Source organism: Ranitomeya imitator, chromosome 2 (assembly GCF_032444005.1).
Source record: "Ranitomeya imitator isolate aRanImi1 chromosome 2, aRanImi1.pri, whole genome shotgun sequence".
In the NCBI taxonomy this organism is placed as follows: domain Eukaryota; kingdom Metazoa; phylum Chordata; class Amphibia; order Anura; family Dendrobatidae; genus Ranitomeya; species Ranitomeya imitator.
Genome location: NC_091283.1, coordinates 796,474,277 through 796,488,972, shown reverse-complemented (window position 1 = coordinate 796,488,972; position 14,696 = coordinate 796,474,277). Strand labels below are relative to the sequence as shown.

Below are 14,696 nucleotides of genomic sequence, written 5' to 3'. Positions count from 1 at the left end.
CCTGTAGGGATCACATATCTGTCACCTGTAGGGATCACATATCTGTCACCTGTAGGGATCACATATCTGTCACCTGTAGGGATCACATATCTGTCACCTAGCGACCAGCTGGTGTATAGGGAGCTCATGGGACTGGGAGAAAAATGGCTGAAATAAGACATTGACCAATATTCTGATTTCCAGGATCGATCCCCGTCTCCTCTGTGTGACGCTCTGGTATATGGTGAGATATGGGAACGTCCCATCACTGCGCTGTACGCGGCTTTTATCAGTCCGGTCACATCCCTGATAGTGATGTTCCCAGGGGCCGCACGCTCTGTGGGGTCACGATTTCCCGGGGGGCCGCACGCTCTATGGGGTCATGATGTCCCCGGGGGCCGCACGCTCTCTGGGGTTATGATGTCCCCGGGGGCCGCACGCTCTCTGGGGTTATGATGTCCCCGGGGGCCGCATGCTCTCTGGGGTTATGATGTCCCCGGGGGCCGCACGCTCTCTGGGGTCACGATGTCCCCCGGGGGCTGCACGCTCTATGGGGTCATGATGTCCCCGGGGGCCGCACGCTCTATGGGGTCATGATGTCCCCGGGGGGCCGCACGCTCTCTGGGGTCATGATGTCCCCGGGGGGCCGCATGCTCTCTGGGGTTATGATGTCCCCCGGGGGCCGCACGCTCTGTGGGGTCACGATGTCTGATTATATAGGACACATTGTACATCAGGAAGCTTCGCCCCACTCCTGACTCTCGGATATTGTCACCCAGTCCCTGTTCACATCTGCCGTGTGGTTTTTATCGTCAGTGGGATCCACCATGTGCCACCGGACCCACCACTAGTTCTCCCCCACAGCCCCCCACTCACTGACTGATATTGGGGGCCTCCATCGGATTCTGCCCCCTATTGATTCTTTCGGTGGGAGAAAAAGGGCGCTGGATGCACAGATTACATTAGTTTTTACAGGAAGATTATCTGCACACAGACGTTCATAAACCACGAGTATTTCAGGTGGAAACTTTTTCCAGTGAGATTTTTTTCCTAAAGCGTCTGTGTAATGTTTACTCTGGACAGCGCCTAGTTCATAGGATTTTCCTTCAGGATCCTCTTTAATGAAGCGACTTGCACTTTTGAAATAAAAAATGCACAGACAGGTAAACACTAAAAAACCTCCGAATATGAAAAGTAAAGTCGATTTTTTCCATATAAATTAATAAGAAGCATTTTCCATGAGGTTTTTTTTCTTAACAGTTTTAAGGTATGTGTACAGATCTTCCTCAAGCAGATTCTGCCTAAAAAAAAAAAGAAATGAACATGGCGCACAGCAATGTAAAAACGGCATTGCTCTGCACGTTTAGTCTTTTGTCACTTTTTTTTAACCACTTCAGGGTTTGGAAACTGGGAAGTGGATAAAAGAAGTGACCTGTTATTTCTTCAGGTGGTTTCTGCAAGAAATCTTCTTGGCACTACGGTGGAGCCACAAGTAAAAGCAACGGCAAAGCCCCCAGTGAAGGTGTTCCAGGAAAAAGACCGCCTGTGTATTCCTGAAGTGTCATCGCCTAGAAAAACTGGTGTCAGGAGGCTCCCCATCCCTGATTTAGGATGACGCAGGCCATTTCTCCTGACGCCCCCACCTCCCCACCTTTTATAGACATGCACCCTTGGCTCGGTCAAGCAAGGTTGTGTTCTTAATAGGAAGGGGGAGTGCGCCACTGTCAGACATTGCTGGCATCAGAAGACCCTGCCTGACCAGAGCGCCTGCCTGACCAGAGCGCCTCCTGACCAGAGCACCTCCTGACCAGAGCACCTCCTGACCAGAGCACCTCCTGACCAGAGCACCTCCTAACCACAGCGCCTCCTGACCAGGGCGCCTCCTGACCACGGCGCCTCCTGACCAGAGCGCCTCCTGACCAGGGCGCCTCCTGACCACGGCGCCTCCTGACCAGAGCACCTCCTGACCAGAGCACCTCCTGACCAGAGCACCTCCTAACCACAGCGCCTCCTGACCAGGGCGCCTCCTGACCACGGCGCCTCCTGACCAGAGCGCCTCCTGACCAGGGCGCCTCCTGACCAGGGCGCCTCCTGACCAGAGCGCCTCCTGACCACGGCGCCTCCTGACCACGGCGCCTCCTGACCAGAGCGCCTCCTGACCACGGCGCCTCCTGACCAGAGCGCCTCCTGACCAGAGCGCCTCCTGACCAGAGCACCTCCTGACCAGAGCGCCTCCTGACCACAGCGCCTCCTGACCAGAGCGCCTCCTGACCAGGGCGCCTCCTGACCAGGGCGCCTCCTGACCAGGGCGCCTCCTGACCAGGGCGCCTCCTGACCAGGGCGCCTCCTGACCAGGGCGCCTCCTGACCAGAGCGCCTCCTGACCACAGCGTCTCCTGACCAGAGCACCTCCTGACCAGAGCGCCTCCTGACCACAGCGTCTCCTGACCAGGGCGCCTCCTGACCACAGCGTCTCCTGACCCAAGCTTACTGCTTAATGGCCAAATATAAATCAATTCACTCAGGTCTTCAGACCCGGCGGTCAGGTCTTCCAGTGCGAGAACGGTCCATGGATGTGCGAAACCTGCCCAGCTTTGTGAACATGGCGTTCAGTGGTTGCCCAGAGGTTCTCACAACATTGCTTATCAGTCACGTTTGAAGCTGGTCTGCTCCAAAAACCACCCAAAAAAGTGCCCAGACACCACCCCAAATAATCTTCGTATTAGTTTCTATGTAAAGACGACTTGCTGTTCACATGTTCAGGCCCTTTGATGATCTTTAAAGGCAAAAAAACTATATAGAAGAACCTTGTGTTTTACTTCTTTCTTAAATGGAATCTGTCACTCCCTTGGATGTATATAAGCTATTGATCTGGGCATACAGGCTTTAGAATGGTTCATATAGTGCTCCCTGTGTGCCTCATATCTGCAGTGTCATTGTGCAGAAATAATCTTTTATTCCTGTACGTAAATGCGTTCTTCCCGGCTCTGGGGCGTTCAGTACCTGGAAGACGAAAACTCTGTGATGTGTAGTGGTTGTCCTGCGGTTGCGATATTTCACTTTACTTTTCTGCCCCTGGATGGAAATTGGCTTTGTGTGTCTCCTGTGCCTGCGCAGAAGAAACAAGAAGTCCATTCCCAAAGAAGAGTGGAAAAGTAACAAAAACAAAGTAAAAAAAAAAAATCCCCAACATTTCTTAGAAAAGCTTAACAAAAATTCTTACAAACTGTCAGAAAAAAAAACTGTCAGAAAAAAAAACTGACTGTGGGTTTCCTAACCTGAACCTTAGTCCGGGCTTTGCGTTCCGTATACGGACTATGAAATACTCCCATGTGAACCGTTTCATGTATGAAGCTATTTATGTGGCTTCTTTTTTGGCCTGATCACCTCTCTCCTTGATTTGGTTGCACCATATAAGTCGTCCCTTCTTCACAGCCGGTCGTGGATGTCATTTCTGTAAGGGACGATGTTTAGCAGTTGTCGCCTCAGGCACCGATTATCTGCTGAGGACTAAAGTCCAACCTGTTTGACCATTATTTGCTTCAAAGAGCCCTGTTGGTGGACTCCATGGTGGTTCCCATGTACTTGTCATTGTGGTAGTTGCTTTTTAACATATCACAAAAAAGAAAATCAGGCGCTCCCGGCGGTCGGTGGTGACAGCAGCTAGTCGTGGGGTATAGTTAGCCGTTCTTTCATCAGTGGGTCTTGTCAATCATCCGCTACATAAGCCGACCACGCGCCTCCACAAACGCCCTTATGTCTATTTTAGGTTCTTTGTCTCTCATTAATCATTTGTGACATGTTCTGTTTTGGACATGGTTGATGATCATTGCCAAATGTCAACATGTCCAGCAGTAAAACGCCAGATCTTTGGTTTGTTATTGATCGCACCTCTTGTGCCGCCGGAAAAAGGATCATTGGTCGGTAGCACATTGTGTGCGCTGAGCGTGTGCTGCCGAGCGCTATGAAAGTGAGGGGGAACGACCCACACAATCCCCTCCTGATCATTGCGTGGCAGAAATAAAAGCACACAAGCACTGATTGACTTCCCATAGCTTCTTTGCTGGTAGTTCATCTGCCCTCAAACATGGTCGTACACCTAGGGTCACATTGCGTTAGTGCAACCCGTTTAGCGCTAGCGGGTTGCGCTAACGCAATGTTTTTACTGTGGCCGCATCCCAGGGTCGCGGTAACGTCCCCGCTCTCGCAGATCCCCGATCTGCGAGAGCGGGGAACGGACCGCGGGCGCGCCTCGGACGCTGCAAGCAGCGTCTGCGGCGCGCCAGGAAACACCGGCGCGTCGCTAGCGCGTGCCGAACATGGCACGCGCTAGTGCAGCGCATTCCCATTGCCGTGAAGGGGCGCGCTAACGGACGCGTTGCCCGGCGTTAATTTCGCCGTGCAACGCTGTCCGTTAAGCGCGTTCCCATAACGCAATGGGAACCCAGGTGTTCACTCCATGTATTTTACACGCCTACGTAGAAGCTAGAAAAAAAAAAGAAAACGAAGTAGTGTTTTTCCTTGAATTTTTTATATGTTATGTCTTTTGTGGCATCTTTGTGTTGAATATATTAATAGTGGGGGGCTTCCAAGTGAAAAACTCCAGATGAACAGACCGGTCACTGCATTTAGTGACTTAATGGTTTGGAAGACACAAAGTGAAAAAAAACTGAACATATGTTCACTCTTTTTGTTTTGTTTGTTTTTTTTTTTTTGCACGTTTTAAGCCGTGTGCCAGGTGGAATCAGCCTGAAAAAACGTTGTGTTCACATACCTTTAGGATTCATTCAGGCGTCAGGTTTTCACATACAAGTTATATTTGGGTTTCTCGCTTATTATAGTCTATGGAGCTATTCGGGTTTCTATTTTTGGGGCTTTGTGTCCCACACCGAATTGTGGAGAAAAGTCCGGTTTTGATCAGTCACTGATGAACCTTGCCAATGCAATTGTATGGGTCCATGACTACGGCGACACATAGTGTATGTTTTTTTAATTTTATTTATTCGTTTTTGTGATTTTTAAATATAATATTTTTTATTATTCTCTTTATTTTATTTGTCCTTTTGGAGTAATTGAACCCGCAACCATGTGATTTCTTGTTCTCCATTACCAAAGTATTGTAGTATATTGTATAACGAACTTCCTTATACGAACGCCAGCCACAGTCTGGTTTTCACAGAGGCACCATCATGGCAGGTACGGGGGTCTTCATCAGGCCCCCAGCTGCCATGAGAACTCAGTTGGCATGCTGTAATCCCATTGCGAGGTGGACCAATGGGCACATAGAACATTATGCCCTCCCGTCATAAATGCTGTTGGCAGCCAACGGAGTTTAGCTCCTATCGCTGCTTTTAGACACCGTTCCATTTAATCGACTGTAAAAATAGGGATCCCCTTATTAATATATAGACAATAATGGTGTTTGTCTGTGGTCCATTATATGCTCGTGTGTAGAACCGAAAAATAAAACGTCTGCGCTGTATTTTTTAGTCTTAAAAATTGACACCTAGTGGAATCCTGATGGACCCCATAATAATAAGTGGGGTCCCTCTTCTACCATTGCCACCACTTATGTAACTGCAATAATTGCGTTCATCTGTTCTTCTTAGTGGAGCAGACAAATGGAGAATGTCCATAGGCAAGAGTGAATGTAGCCTGCAGGCTGACATTGTAATTTTCCACTTGTCCCTGTTGTTCGCAGCTTCTCGATAGAAAGTAACATTTTAGTACAGCGACGAGAAAGAAGAATTGTACATAGAAAAGAAATATAATTGTAACCAGCAGCGAAATGAATTCCTAAGTGCTGATGTGTAAGTTCCTCTGATGTCAGCCTTCATAGACCAAGAAATGGTCCTCCTTCCTTCAGGCCGTCATCGTCCTCCTTCCTTCATGCCGTCATCGTCCTCCTTCCTTCAGGCCGTCATCGTCCTCCTTCCTTCAGGCCGTCATCGTCCTCCTTCCTTCAGGCCGTCATCGTCCTCCTTCCTTCAGGCCGTCATCGTCCTCCTTCCTTCAGGCCGTCATCGTCCTCCTTTCTTCAGGCCGTCATCGTCCTCCTTCCTTCAGGCCGTCATCGTCCTCCTTCCTTCAGGCCGTCATCGTCCTGCTCTCCGCCGCTCGCAGTTAGATTGGACACGTACACATTTTCCATAAGGCGGTGTTTTCTCTTTGAAAAAAAAAAAGGTTAATGTAAAAAAAAAAAAAAAAAAGCAAACCACTCAGTCTTGTCCAACAGGTTTCAACGTGATAGTGTCTTTATTTTTGTAAGTTCTCACAGATGGCGTGAGCACCTGACATATGGTCCTCATTCATGGAGTAAGTAGTGATACATGTATGAAGACCATATGTTTGGAGTAGATGATTATTATTTATTATTATGATACTCTTCCGTTCTGTTTTTCAGGGGGACAGATGAGTTGGTCTTGTAGTGTACAGTATGGATGACCCCACATAGTGCGCCGTCCAGAGTAACCTAACATGGGCTGGAGAATCGCAGCAGGGGTCTTCCACCTTCCCACCGCCGTTCTCTATGGCTCGTTGTCCTTCTTCCTCTCCGTGCTGCACAACGTTTTCCTTCTCTACTACGTGGACACTTTTGTTTCAGTCTACAAGATCGACAAGCTGTCCTTCTGGATCGGAGAGGTGAGTCACACTGCTGATCCGTGTCCATGCTTGTGTGTAATGTCGTTACTTACATAATGGCACCTCGCAGATGGAAAGCCAAGCCAGATCCGGACTAGATACACAACGATCTGTACTTGTGTTCCTGGGCATCGTAAAGAGAGAGAGCAGAAAAATGATCCAATAAAGGTCACCTTATACACAATTCAGGAGGAAAGTGGGGCGCCGGGGCCGACATTTTTAGAGATGTAGACTATAGATGGCATTTTCAGAGCAGTGCTTGGCACCAAGGTGGCTGACATTGTTAGTAGGGTGTTTATGGCTGAATTTGATGGGAGGTGGTGAGGGGTGGTAGACGTTGTAAAGGGGGGAAAAGGGTAGTTTAGCCAGCATGGTGAAAGGGGCCATGTGGCCATCATTGTGGAGGTGGTCTGGTGTCCATCGCTGTGGAGAAGGATTTTGGTGTCTGTCGCTGTGGAGGGGTGAGGGGTCTGGTGTCCATCACTATGCAGTGAGGATCCATCACTCCTGAGGGGGTTCTGTTGTCTGTCGCTGCGGAGTGGGGGTTCTGTTGTCCATCACTCATGAGGGGGTTCTGGTGCCCATCACTTTGGAGTGGGGGTCTGGTGCACTTTGCTGCAGAGAGGGGTTCTGGTGTCCATCGCTGTGGAGTGGGGGTTCTGGTGTCCGTCGCTGTGGAGTGGGGGGTTCTGGTGTCTGTCATTGTGCTGTGAGGTTTTGGTGTCCCATCACTCCTGAGGGGGTTCTGGTGTCCTTCACTGTAGAGTGGGGGGTTCTGGTGTCTGTCGCTGCGGAGTGGAGGTTCTGGTGTCTGTCGCTGCGGAGTGGGGGGTTCTGGTGTCTGTCGCTGCGGAGTGGGGGGTTCTGGTGTCTGTCGCTGCGGAGTGGGGGGTTCTGGTGTCTGTCGCTGCGGAGTGGGGGGTTCTGGTGTCTGTCGCTGCGGAGTGGGGGGTTCTGGTGTCTGTCGCTGCGGAGTGGGGGGTTCTGGTGTCTGTCGCTGCGGAGTGGGGGGTTCTGGTGTCTGTCGCTGCGGAGTGGGGGGTTCTGGTGTCTGTCGCTGCGGAGTGGGGGGTTCTGGTGTCTGTCGCTGCGGAGTGGGGGGTTCTGGTGTCTGTCGCTGCGGAGTGGGGGGCTCTGGTGTCTGTCGCTGTGGAGGGAGGGGGAGGTGGTTTTCTGTCTGGCTCTCTAATGTTTTTTTTTTGTTTGTTTCTGTTGTTGCGGTGGGGAAGGTGTGGTGGCCAACACTGTAGAGGGTCGGTGTCTGGTGGCCATCAGTGCAATGGAGGGTCTGGTGGCGTCCCGAAGGGGTCTGGTGCCTGGCACTGTACAACATAAGGGGTCTGTTTATAATCCCATTATATATTTGTGAACTCGGACATAATCTAAATCTATTTGTATTTAAACTTCAGACTTTCTGTGTTTCCCCTCACTGTTGTATTATTGCCCATGACTGTGGCTGCTCTTGTGGACCTGCAGAGCAATGTGTCCTGTAACTAACACCATAAATCACCATGTCGCGGTGTCCAGGCCATACGACACTGCGCTGTATACTTAGCACATGCCTTCCACACCCAGATGGCAATACCATGTAATCCTGAGACTCTGAAAACATCAAAGTCCTTCAGTGTTTGCTGAATATATAGAGACCTTAGGTGGAGGTTCTCCTAATAACTACTTATTATTGTAACCTCTCCATTTTAAAAACATATTATGAAAACTAGTTTTCTTCTCACAATGGTGCTCGGCGTGACCTCGGATCACAGCCGCTGCTGTTACATTGGGAGGATTAAGGATGTAAGCGCCGACAGCCATTTACAATCGTTAGTTACAGTAGTTTTAAGAAGCCATTTCTACATGGTTCACAGCAAACCTTAAATCATGTCCTGCCGTGGCCAAGGAGATGGCTGTCATGGAATACTTGGGTGTCGGATTTTTTTAGGTTTGATATCTGATGTTTCCAGGCATGTGACAAAAACAGGAACTGAATTATTCACTTTATCATTTTGACCATCAAATTAGAAAGTCTTAAAACTTTACGATTAGTATTGTCTTCAAATATAGCAGCAAAGTAACACAAGGACAGTGCAGAATGAATCCTAGGCCTCCTGGGCACAGTAGTTCTTCCCTACCTGTACAGGTAAGGCTTACTTCCAGGTACCATGTAAATACAGACCTTGTACTGATACTTCCAGATCCCCCTCTTATAGCGGGAGCTGCCAGGAAAGTGCCATGAACAAGATCTCTTACCGCCACAGAGATCTTCTGCTCCATGTAATGCCGTGCGTAATGGCAGCTTAGGGACACATTGTTTTTACAACCTGAGCAAATCCTTTAAAGATGATCCATCAGCTCTTCTCCTGTTTCTGATTTAAAAAATGCCTCTCTTTTAAAAAAAAAAAAAATAGATCCCATAGCATATTTTTTGTCCTAGAACTTAGTGTTGTGTTATCCCTCTATTATTCCTCCTAGACACGTATGAATAATCTGAAATCTGGGTGTTACTATCCCCCTCGTGATGGGATCGGACCACAGTGCACGGACTGGCCGGCGGCTCTCCTGACACAAGCGTGACAGCTGCATAGAATTACATGAGGCCGTCACGCTTGGGTCGGGAGAGCCGCCGACCAGTCCTAGCACTGTGGTAAGACTTATACGGCTGTCTGATTGCACCCCAATTTTGTCCAATTTGTCGATGACAATGTAAAACTTTATAGGAACATGGGGCCGATTTAATCAAAGCTCTAACGCCAGAATTCTGGCATAAAAGGTTTGAAAAGTTGCAAAAAATGTAGGCGCAACTCGGAGCTGTGCCTAAATTTTATGACTTCTGGTGTCTTCACGCTAGTTTCTCCCAGCGCTGCTGAAATGGGAGGAGATGGGACATGGGCATGGTGACCGCCGCTCATAAAGTTCACGACAAGCGGCGGCATTCTCTACGCCACAAATCTTACTCTGTGCGCCACCACCAGAATCGAGGGAAATTGTCAGGCGTGCTGGGCATAACTACGTCCCGTCCCCAACAAGCCTCACCCTCCTTTTAAAAAGTTGGCGGGGTTGGCCAGGACTGCCAAAAGTCGCAAAATGTTTGAGTTGCGTTTCAGGTGGTTTTATACTAGCATTCTGGCCAAACTTATCTGGTGAATTGGGGCAATAATCAAATATCTTGTCTCTGTGCCCAATAGAGGTTTTTTTTTAACCATTTCTGCTGCCTTATGTATTGGGAGTCTCGGCTGAATAGTAATTTGTGTATTATATATTCAGATCAGCCTGTAAATTCAGTAAAAACGATTTTCTTCAGTAAGTGAAAGTTAGAAATGTAGAAAACAGATGGATACATAAAACTAATGGTCACATTCATCTTCAAAATGAAACGGGAAATGGCCGACATTGGAAGCCGCTGACCAAATCCCAGCAGCAGATATTGCTCAGATCTTCCGCTTCTGATCAGAGGCCTCTTGGTTTATACACTGTTAATTATTAATATTAATCTTGTGCCGTCAGTATCCGTACAGCTGCACAGCTTAAAGGCGTAATGTACGATTTCTGTAATCAAGACTCAAAAGAAATCTTTGTATAAGACGGTGGAATATTATCTGTGCAGACATTTACCCAGATGAGATCTGCAACTAAAGGGAATGAGAAAGTCAAGAACATTTCTAAAAAAAACCAAAATAAAATAATGTTTTTCTTATAGACTGTCTTCTTGATCTGGAACAGTCTGAACGACCCTTTATTTGGATGGCTCAGTGACCAGATCTTCCTGAACGCTAAACAGTGAGTCTGCTTGTAATTATTTTCTTGTATGTAAAAACTTTCATATTGGACCGTAATTCCATAAGCTAATTCTTTTTTTCTTGCTAGCAAATTAAAGGAGTTTTTCCACTTTTTTTTATCCCCATATTCTTGCTCTAGTTAAAAGCAGCAGACTGCTGCTGCAGTTCTTCCTCTCTGCTGCTGTCCCCAGTCGTTTTTTTTGACAGGCTGCAGCGGTGGCATCACGACTGCGGCTCACGTGACTACTCCAGCCAATCACTGGCCTCAGCGGTCTCATGACCAATACAATGGCATCACACCTGAGCCCAGTAATTGGCTGCAGCGGTCACTTACGCTAAAATGGTGCCTGTGCAGACTGCAACAAAAAAAAGTGTACCAGCAGCGGAGAGGCAGCACTGCACCTGGGAAGGGTGCGAAATGCTGATTTTATTATTATTTATTTAGTTATTTTTATTTATTTATTTATTTATTTTTTAATTCACTTTAGAAACTTCTCCAGTGGTATGCTGACACAGGGCGTTTTGTCAAAAAAAACACAATTTTTTTTCAGCTGCAGAAGTGCTGCATATAACACTACCAAAAACCTCATGCACATGTATTTTTTCCTTGCATTTTTTTTTTTTACCTTTTGGTGATTTTCATGAAATCTGCAGCGTGTCAATTCTTTCAATGTTTTTACAGTGTTCTTCACCCATTCTAATGAATGGGGGAAAAAAAAAGTACTTCTGAACTCACCAAAAAAGCGCACTCTTCTTGCCAACACTCTGGTTCTTGCTACAGAAAAAAAAGGTGCAAAAACGCCACATGTGAACATATGGTACCCTAAGGGTGTTTGTGCGCACAACGTCTTTATACAGGAGGATTCTGCCTGGAATTTGCCTGGCGAAAAAAAACTACTTGATGTGCAAATGTTAAGACTTTGGATCTCTCGTGGTGGACTGTACACGTGAGATTCCAGTTCGCTGAACCCAATAATTTTTAGTCTGGATTTGTTGATCCGGTTAGTACGGTGGCAGCCGGATGTCCCCCCCCCCCCCCCAACCCCTCATCTGCAGGCAGTGAAGAACAGGACATGTTGGATTTCGTCGTGTCCATGGCTTAGGTTACCTCGGAGCTAGGCCAACACTGCCTGGCAGCAACTCGTTCCCCGATCCCCCGTTGCAATCTGAGCTCGCTTGTTTCTTGTCTTTTTTTAAAATCTGTTATTGAAATGACCTGATCTGCTTCCGATCACTGATTCTTCACATTGTGTATCTGTAATCTCCTTTCCAGTGATGTGTCACTTCTTGTCCTGCAGGTCCAGCGTGGACATCTCCACTCCAGACGTGGTGCTGAAGCGGCTGAGTGCCTTGAGCAGGAATGGCCCACTGTTTGCACTTTCGTTCCTGGCGTTCTGGGTGTTGTGGGCTCATCCTGGCCTGCAGTTCCTCGTCTGTCTCTGTGTGTATGACAGCTTCCTCACCATGGTAGACTTGAACCATAACGCCTTGCTGGCGGACCTGGCAGTCTCGGCTGCCGAGAGGACCAGATTGAACTTTCACTGCTCGCTGTTCAGTGCTCTCGGCTCGTTGTCGGTTTTTGCCTCCTACACAGTCTGGAATAAAGAAGACTTTTTCTCCTTTCGGATATTCTGTGTGGTCCTGGCAGCAGTGTCTGCACTTGGGTTCACGGTTTCTACGTGGCTGCTCAGACAACGCTTTCAGACAGGAGGACAATCTGCTGACAGCCAGGATTGCTTATTAAAGGAGTAAGTGAAATGGCAAATTTTGGTTAAATTGGGGTTAAAATTTATTAATGCATTTCATGGGACCGACCACTTTGCCCCTGCCGATCTGGTGTTTCTGTGTAGTGCAGAAATGCAACAAAGCCCCATCCAAGTGAATAGGACTGTGCTGCAGATTCCTGCAGGGAGGGCGCCGGAAAGCATTGTGGTGCAAGGAAACGCTGCGAGCCTATCCTGCATTGTGGTCTCGTCATCCGGGATCTGCCCTGATCACTAATTAATAGCATAGCCTAGATATGTCGCCACTTACTATGGCATCAAAATGAAGCCATTTAAAGAGTATTGATGGCGGAAGAGCAAAGTGTCCTGAAGTCCTAAATTGCAAAGCTGTGTAGCGATGATGCTTTTCCTGCTAACGTTTCGCCAAGACACAAGATTAAAGGTTTTTTTCAACAGAAGAAGTGCATGATTGCAGCCAGGCAGGTGTTAATTTGAAAAACTCCCCCGCATTTCAGAGATGCCCATAGTTAGAGAAGCCTCCACAATACTTTGAGCTCCTCCCTTCCACGTGATTGACAGGTCTCTCCCTATGTACACACACGTGAAAACCCTGTCAGTTAACTAGAGCAGTTTGGGGAGAAGCCGGCCGGGGGCATCTTTGGACTAGTCACATCTTATGCAGTGGCTTAACTAGAGTCTGATGGGCCCCTGATGCAAGATTTGGATCGTGGCCTCCTCCATACTGATATATATGTGCATCATGGTATATATGTCCCTCATCCTGATAGATATATATATCTATCGGTGGATATATGAACCCTCTGTATTGTGGAGCTAAACGGACGTTTCTGTTTTGCTGTCCTCATAGTTGCATTTACCGTACGAAAGTTTGCACTTCTGTTTGCTACAGAAACGGTGATGATTGAGTGGCTGCACGCAGACGATCCTCACTGTGCCGCCTACAGACGCTCCTCACTGTGCCGCACCATAGACGCTCCTCATTGTGCCGCACCACAGACGCTCCCCATTGTGCCGCACACAGACGCTCCTCACTGTGCCGCACCACAGACGCTCCTCATTGTGCCGCACCGCAGACGCTCCTCATTGTGCCGCACCACAGACGCTCCTCATTGTGCCGCACCACAGACGCTCCTCATTGTGCCGCACCACAGACGCTCCTCATTGTGCCGCACCGCAGACGCTCCCCATTGTGCCGCACACAGACGCTCCTCACTGTGCCGCACCACAGACGCTCCTCATTGTGGCGCACCGCAGACGCTCCCCATTGTGGCGCACCACAGACGCTCCTCATTGTGCCGCACCACAGACGCTCCTCATTGTGCCGCACCACAGACGCTCCTCATTGTGCCGCACCACAGACGCTCCTCGTTGTGCCGCACCACAGACGCTCCCCGTTGTGCCGCACACAGACGCCTGCTGCCCTCGTGGGTTACCAATGTTTGCTATCAGTTGTATGGGGAGAGCGAGGCGGCGTCCAGCCGTGGTTAGGATTAGAGGTGCGCACGGTTACGCCGGGCCGGGCCATGTTTGCAGAGGAGGATAAGCTTTGGATCCCGTAACAACATGTCCTACAAGTTACCTGTCCGTGTGTCCTGACGTCTGCCAAGTGACTTGATAATCATCGCTATTGTCAATCAGTCCTTGTAAGGAGCCGCTCCTCCAGCAACCATTATCATTCTCACCCTGGGAAGTAGAAATAGCTGACGTGACATCTTGTACGACATCCAAGGAATTCCTACACCCGTCATAAGGTGTGTCTTTTACTATGGAGCCAAATATGTTATTACAAAAAAAAGGCAACATGGAACCAGAATATATTGGAGTTTTCCCATTAAAATCTAAAATAAGTAATTTTTAATGGGGTTATCCAAGACTTAAGATATTGATGACATATTCGTAGTAGGTGATCAATATCTGATCTGTGGTGGTCCGGCAGCCTCGCTGGTGGCTACTGGAAGGACAGCGTACGGAGACAAAACAGCGCCGCTCCTTGTACTGTGGCCATTGTCTGTTACTGCAGCTCGGTTCCCACTGAAATGAATGTGATCTGAGCTGCAATACCTGGCAGTGGCCACTACATAGTGTACGGCGCTGTTCTGTCCTGTCTCCATATATTTTACTTCCGGCAGCCACAGCGCCAAGTATCGGCTGAACTGTAGGGGTGCTGGGTGTAGGATCCCCATCAATCTGATATCGATCGCACTCCTGAGCTATTTCTTAGTCCTGGTTAATTCCTTTTAGGTGCCTGTAAACAAGATGAATTTTCAGATTTTTTTTTTTTTGGTGGTAGAAGTATGAATGATGGATTGGGAAGGGTAAATTTCATCGTACTTAATCTAAAAGTCTAAATCCACCCTTATCGGGAACAGGGGTTTCCGATTTTTCAGCCCATTTAAATAATTTACCTTTCACCCGAAGAACGTGCACAACTCTTGTTTGTCAGGTGAAATTATAAACCTAATTTTCAGCAGCGTGCGGACGAACACCTGATATTCTGTGCTCACAGCACAATCCTAAGTAACAATTGTTCGGTGCACATGGAAGTGTTTGGCCTTTTC

At 48.2% G+C, this 14,696-nt stretch overlaps 1 protein-coding gene across 4 annotated transcripts in view; it reads left to right on the top strand.

Moving 5' to 3' along the window:
• MFSD13A (major facilitator superfamily domain containing 13A) overlaps nt 1-14,696 on the top strand; it is a 31,472-nt gene that overhangs the window by 3,779 nt on the left and 12,997 nt on the right. For 3 of the 4 annotated variants that reach the window (XM_069753723.1, XM_069753725.1, XM_069753724.1), the window contains exons 2-4: nt 6,382-6,620; nt 10,315-10,394; nt 11,692-12,141. In XM_069753723.1, coding sequence (XP_069609824.1) covers nt 6,456-6,620; nt 10,315-10,394; nt 11,692-12,141 — 695 coding nt within the window. In that variant the 5' untranslated portion in view covers nt 6,382-6,455. Of the gene's footprint in view, nt 1-6,250; nt 6,294-6,381; nt 6,621-10,314; nt 10,395-11,691; nt 12,142-14,696 lie in introns of those variants that run through there. The other variant, XM_069753726.1, reaches the window with a different exon arrangement.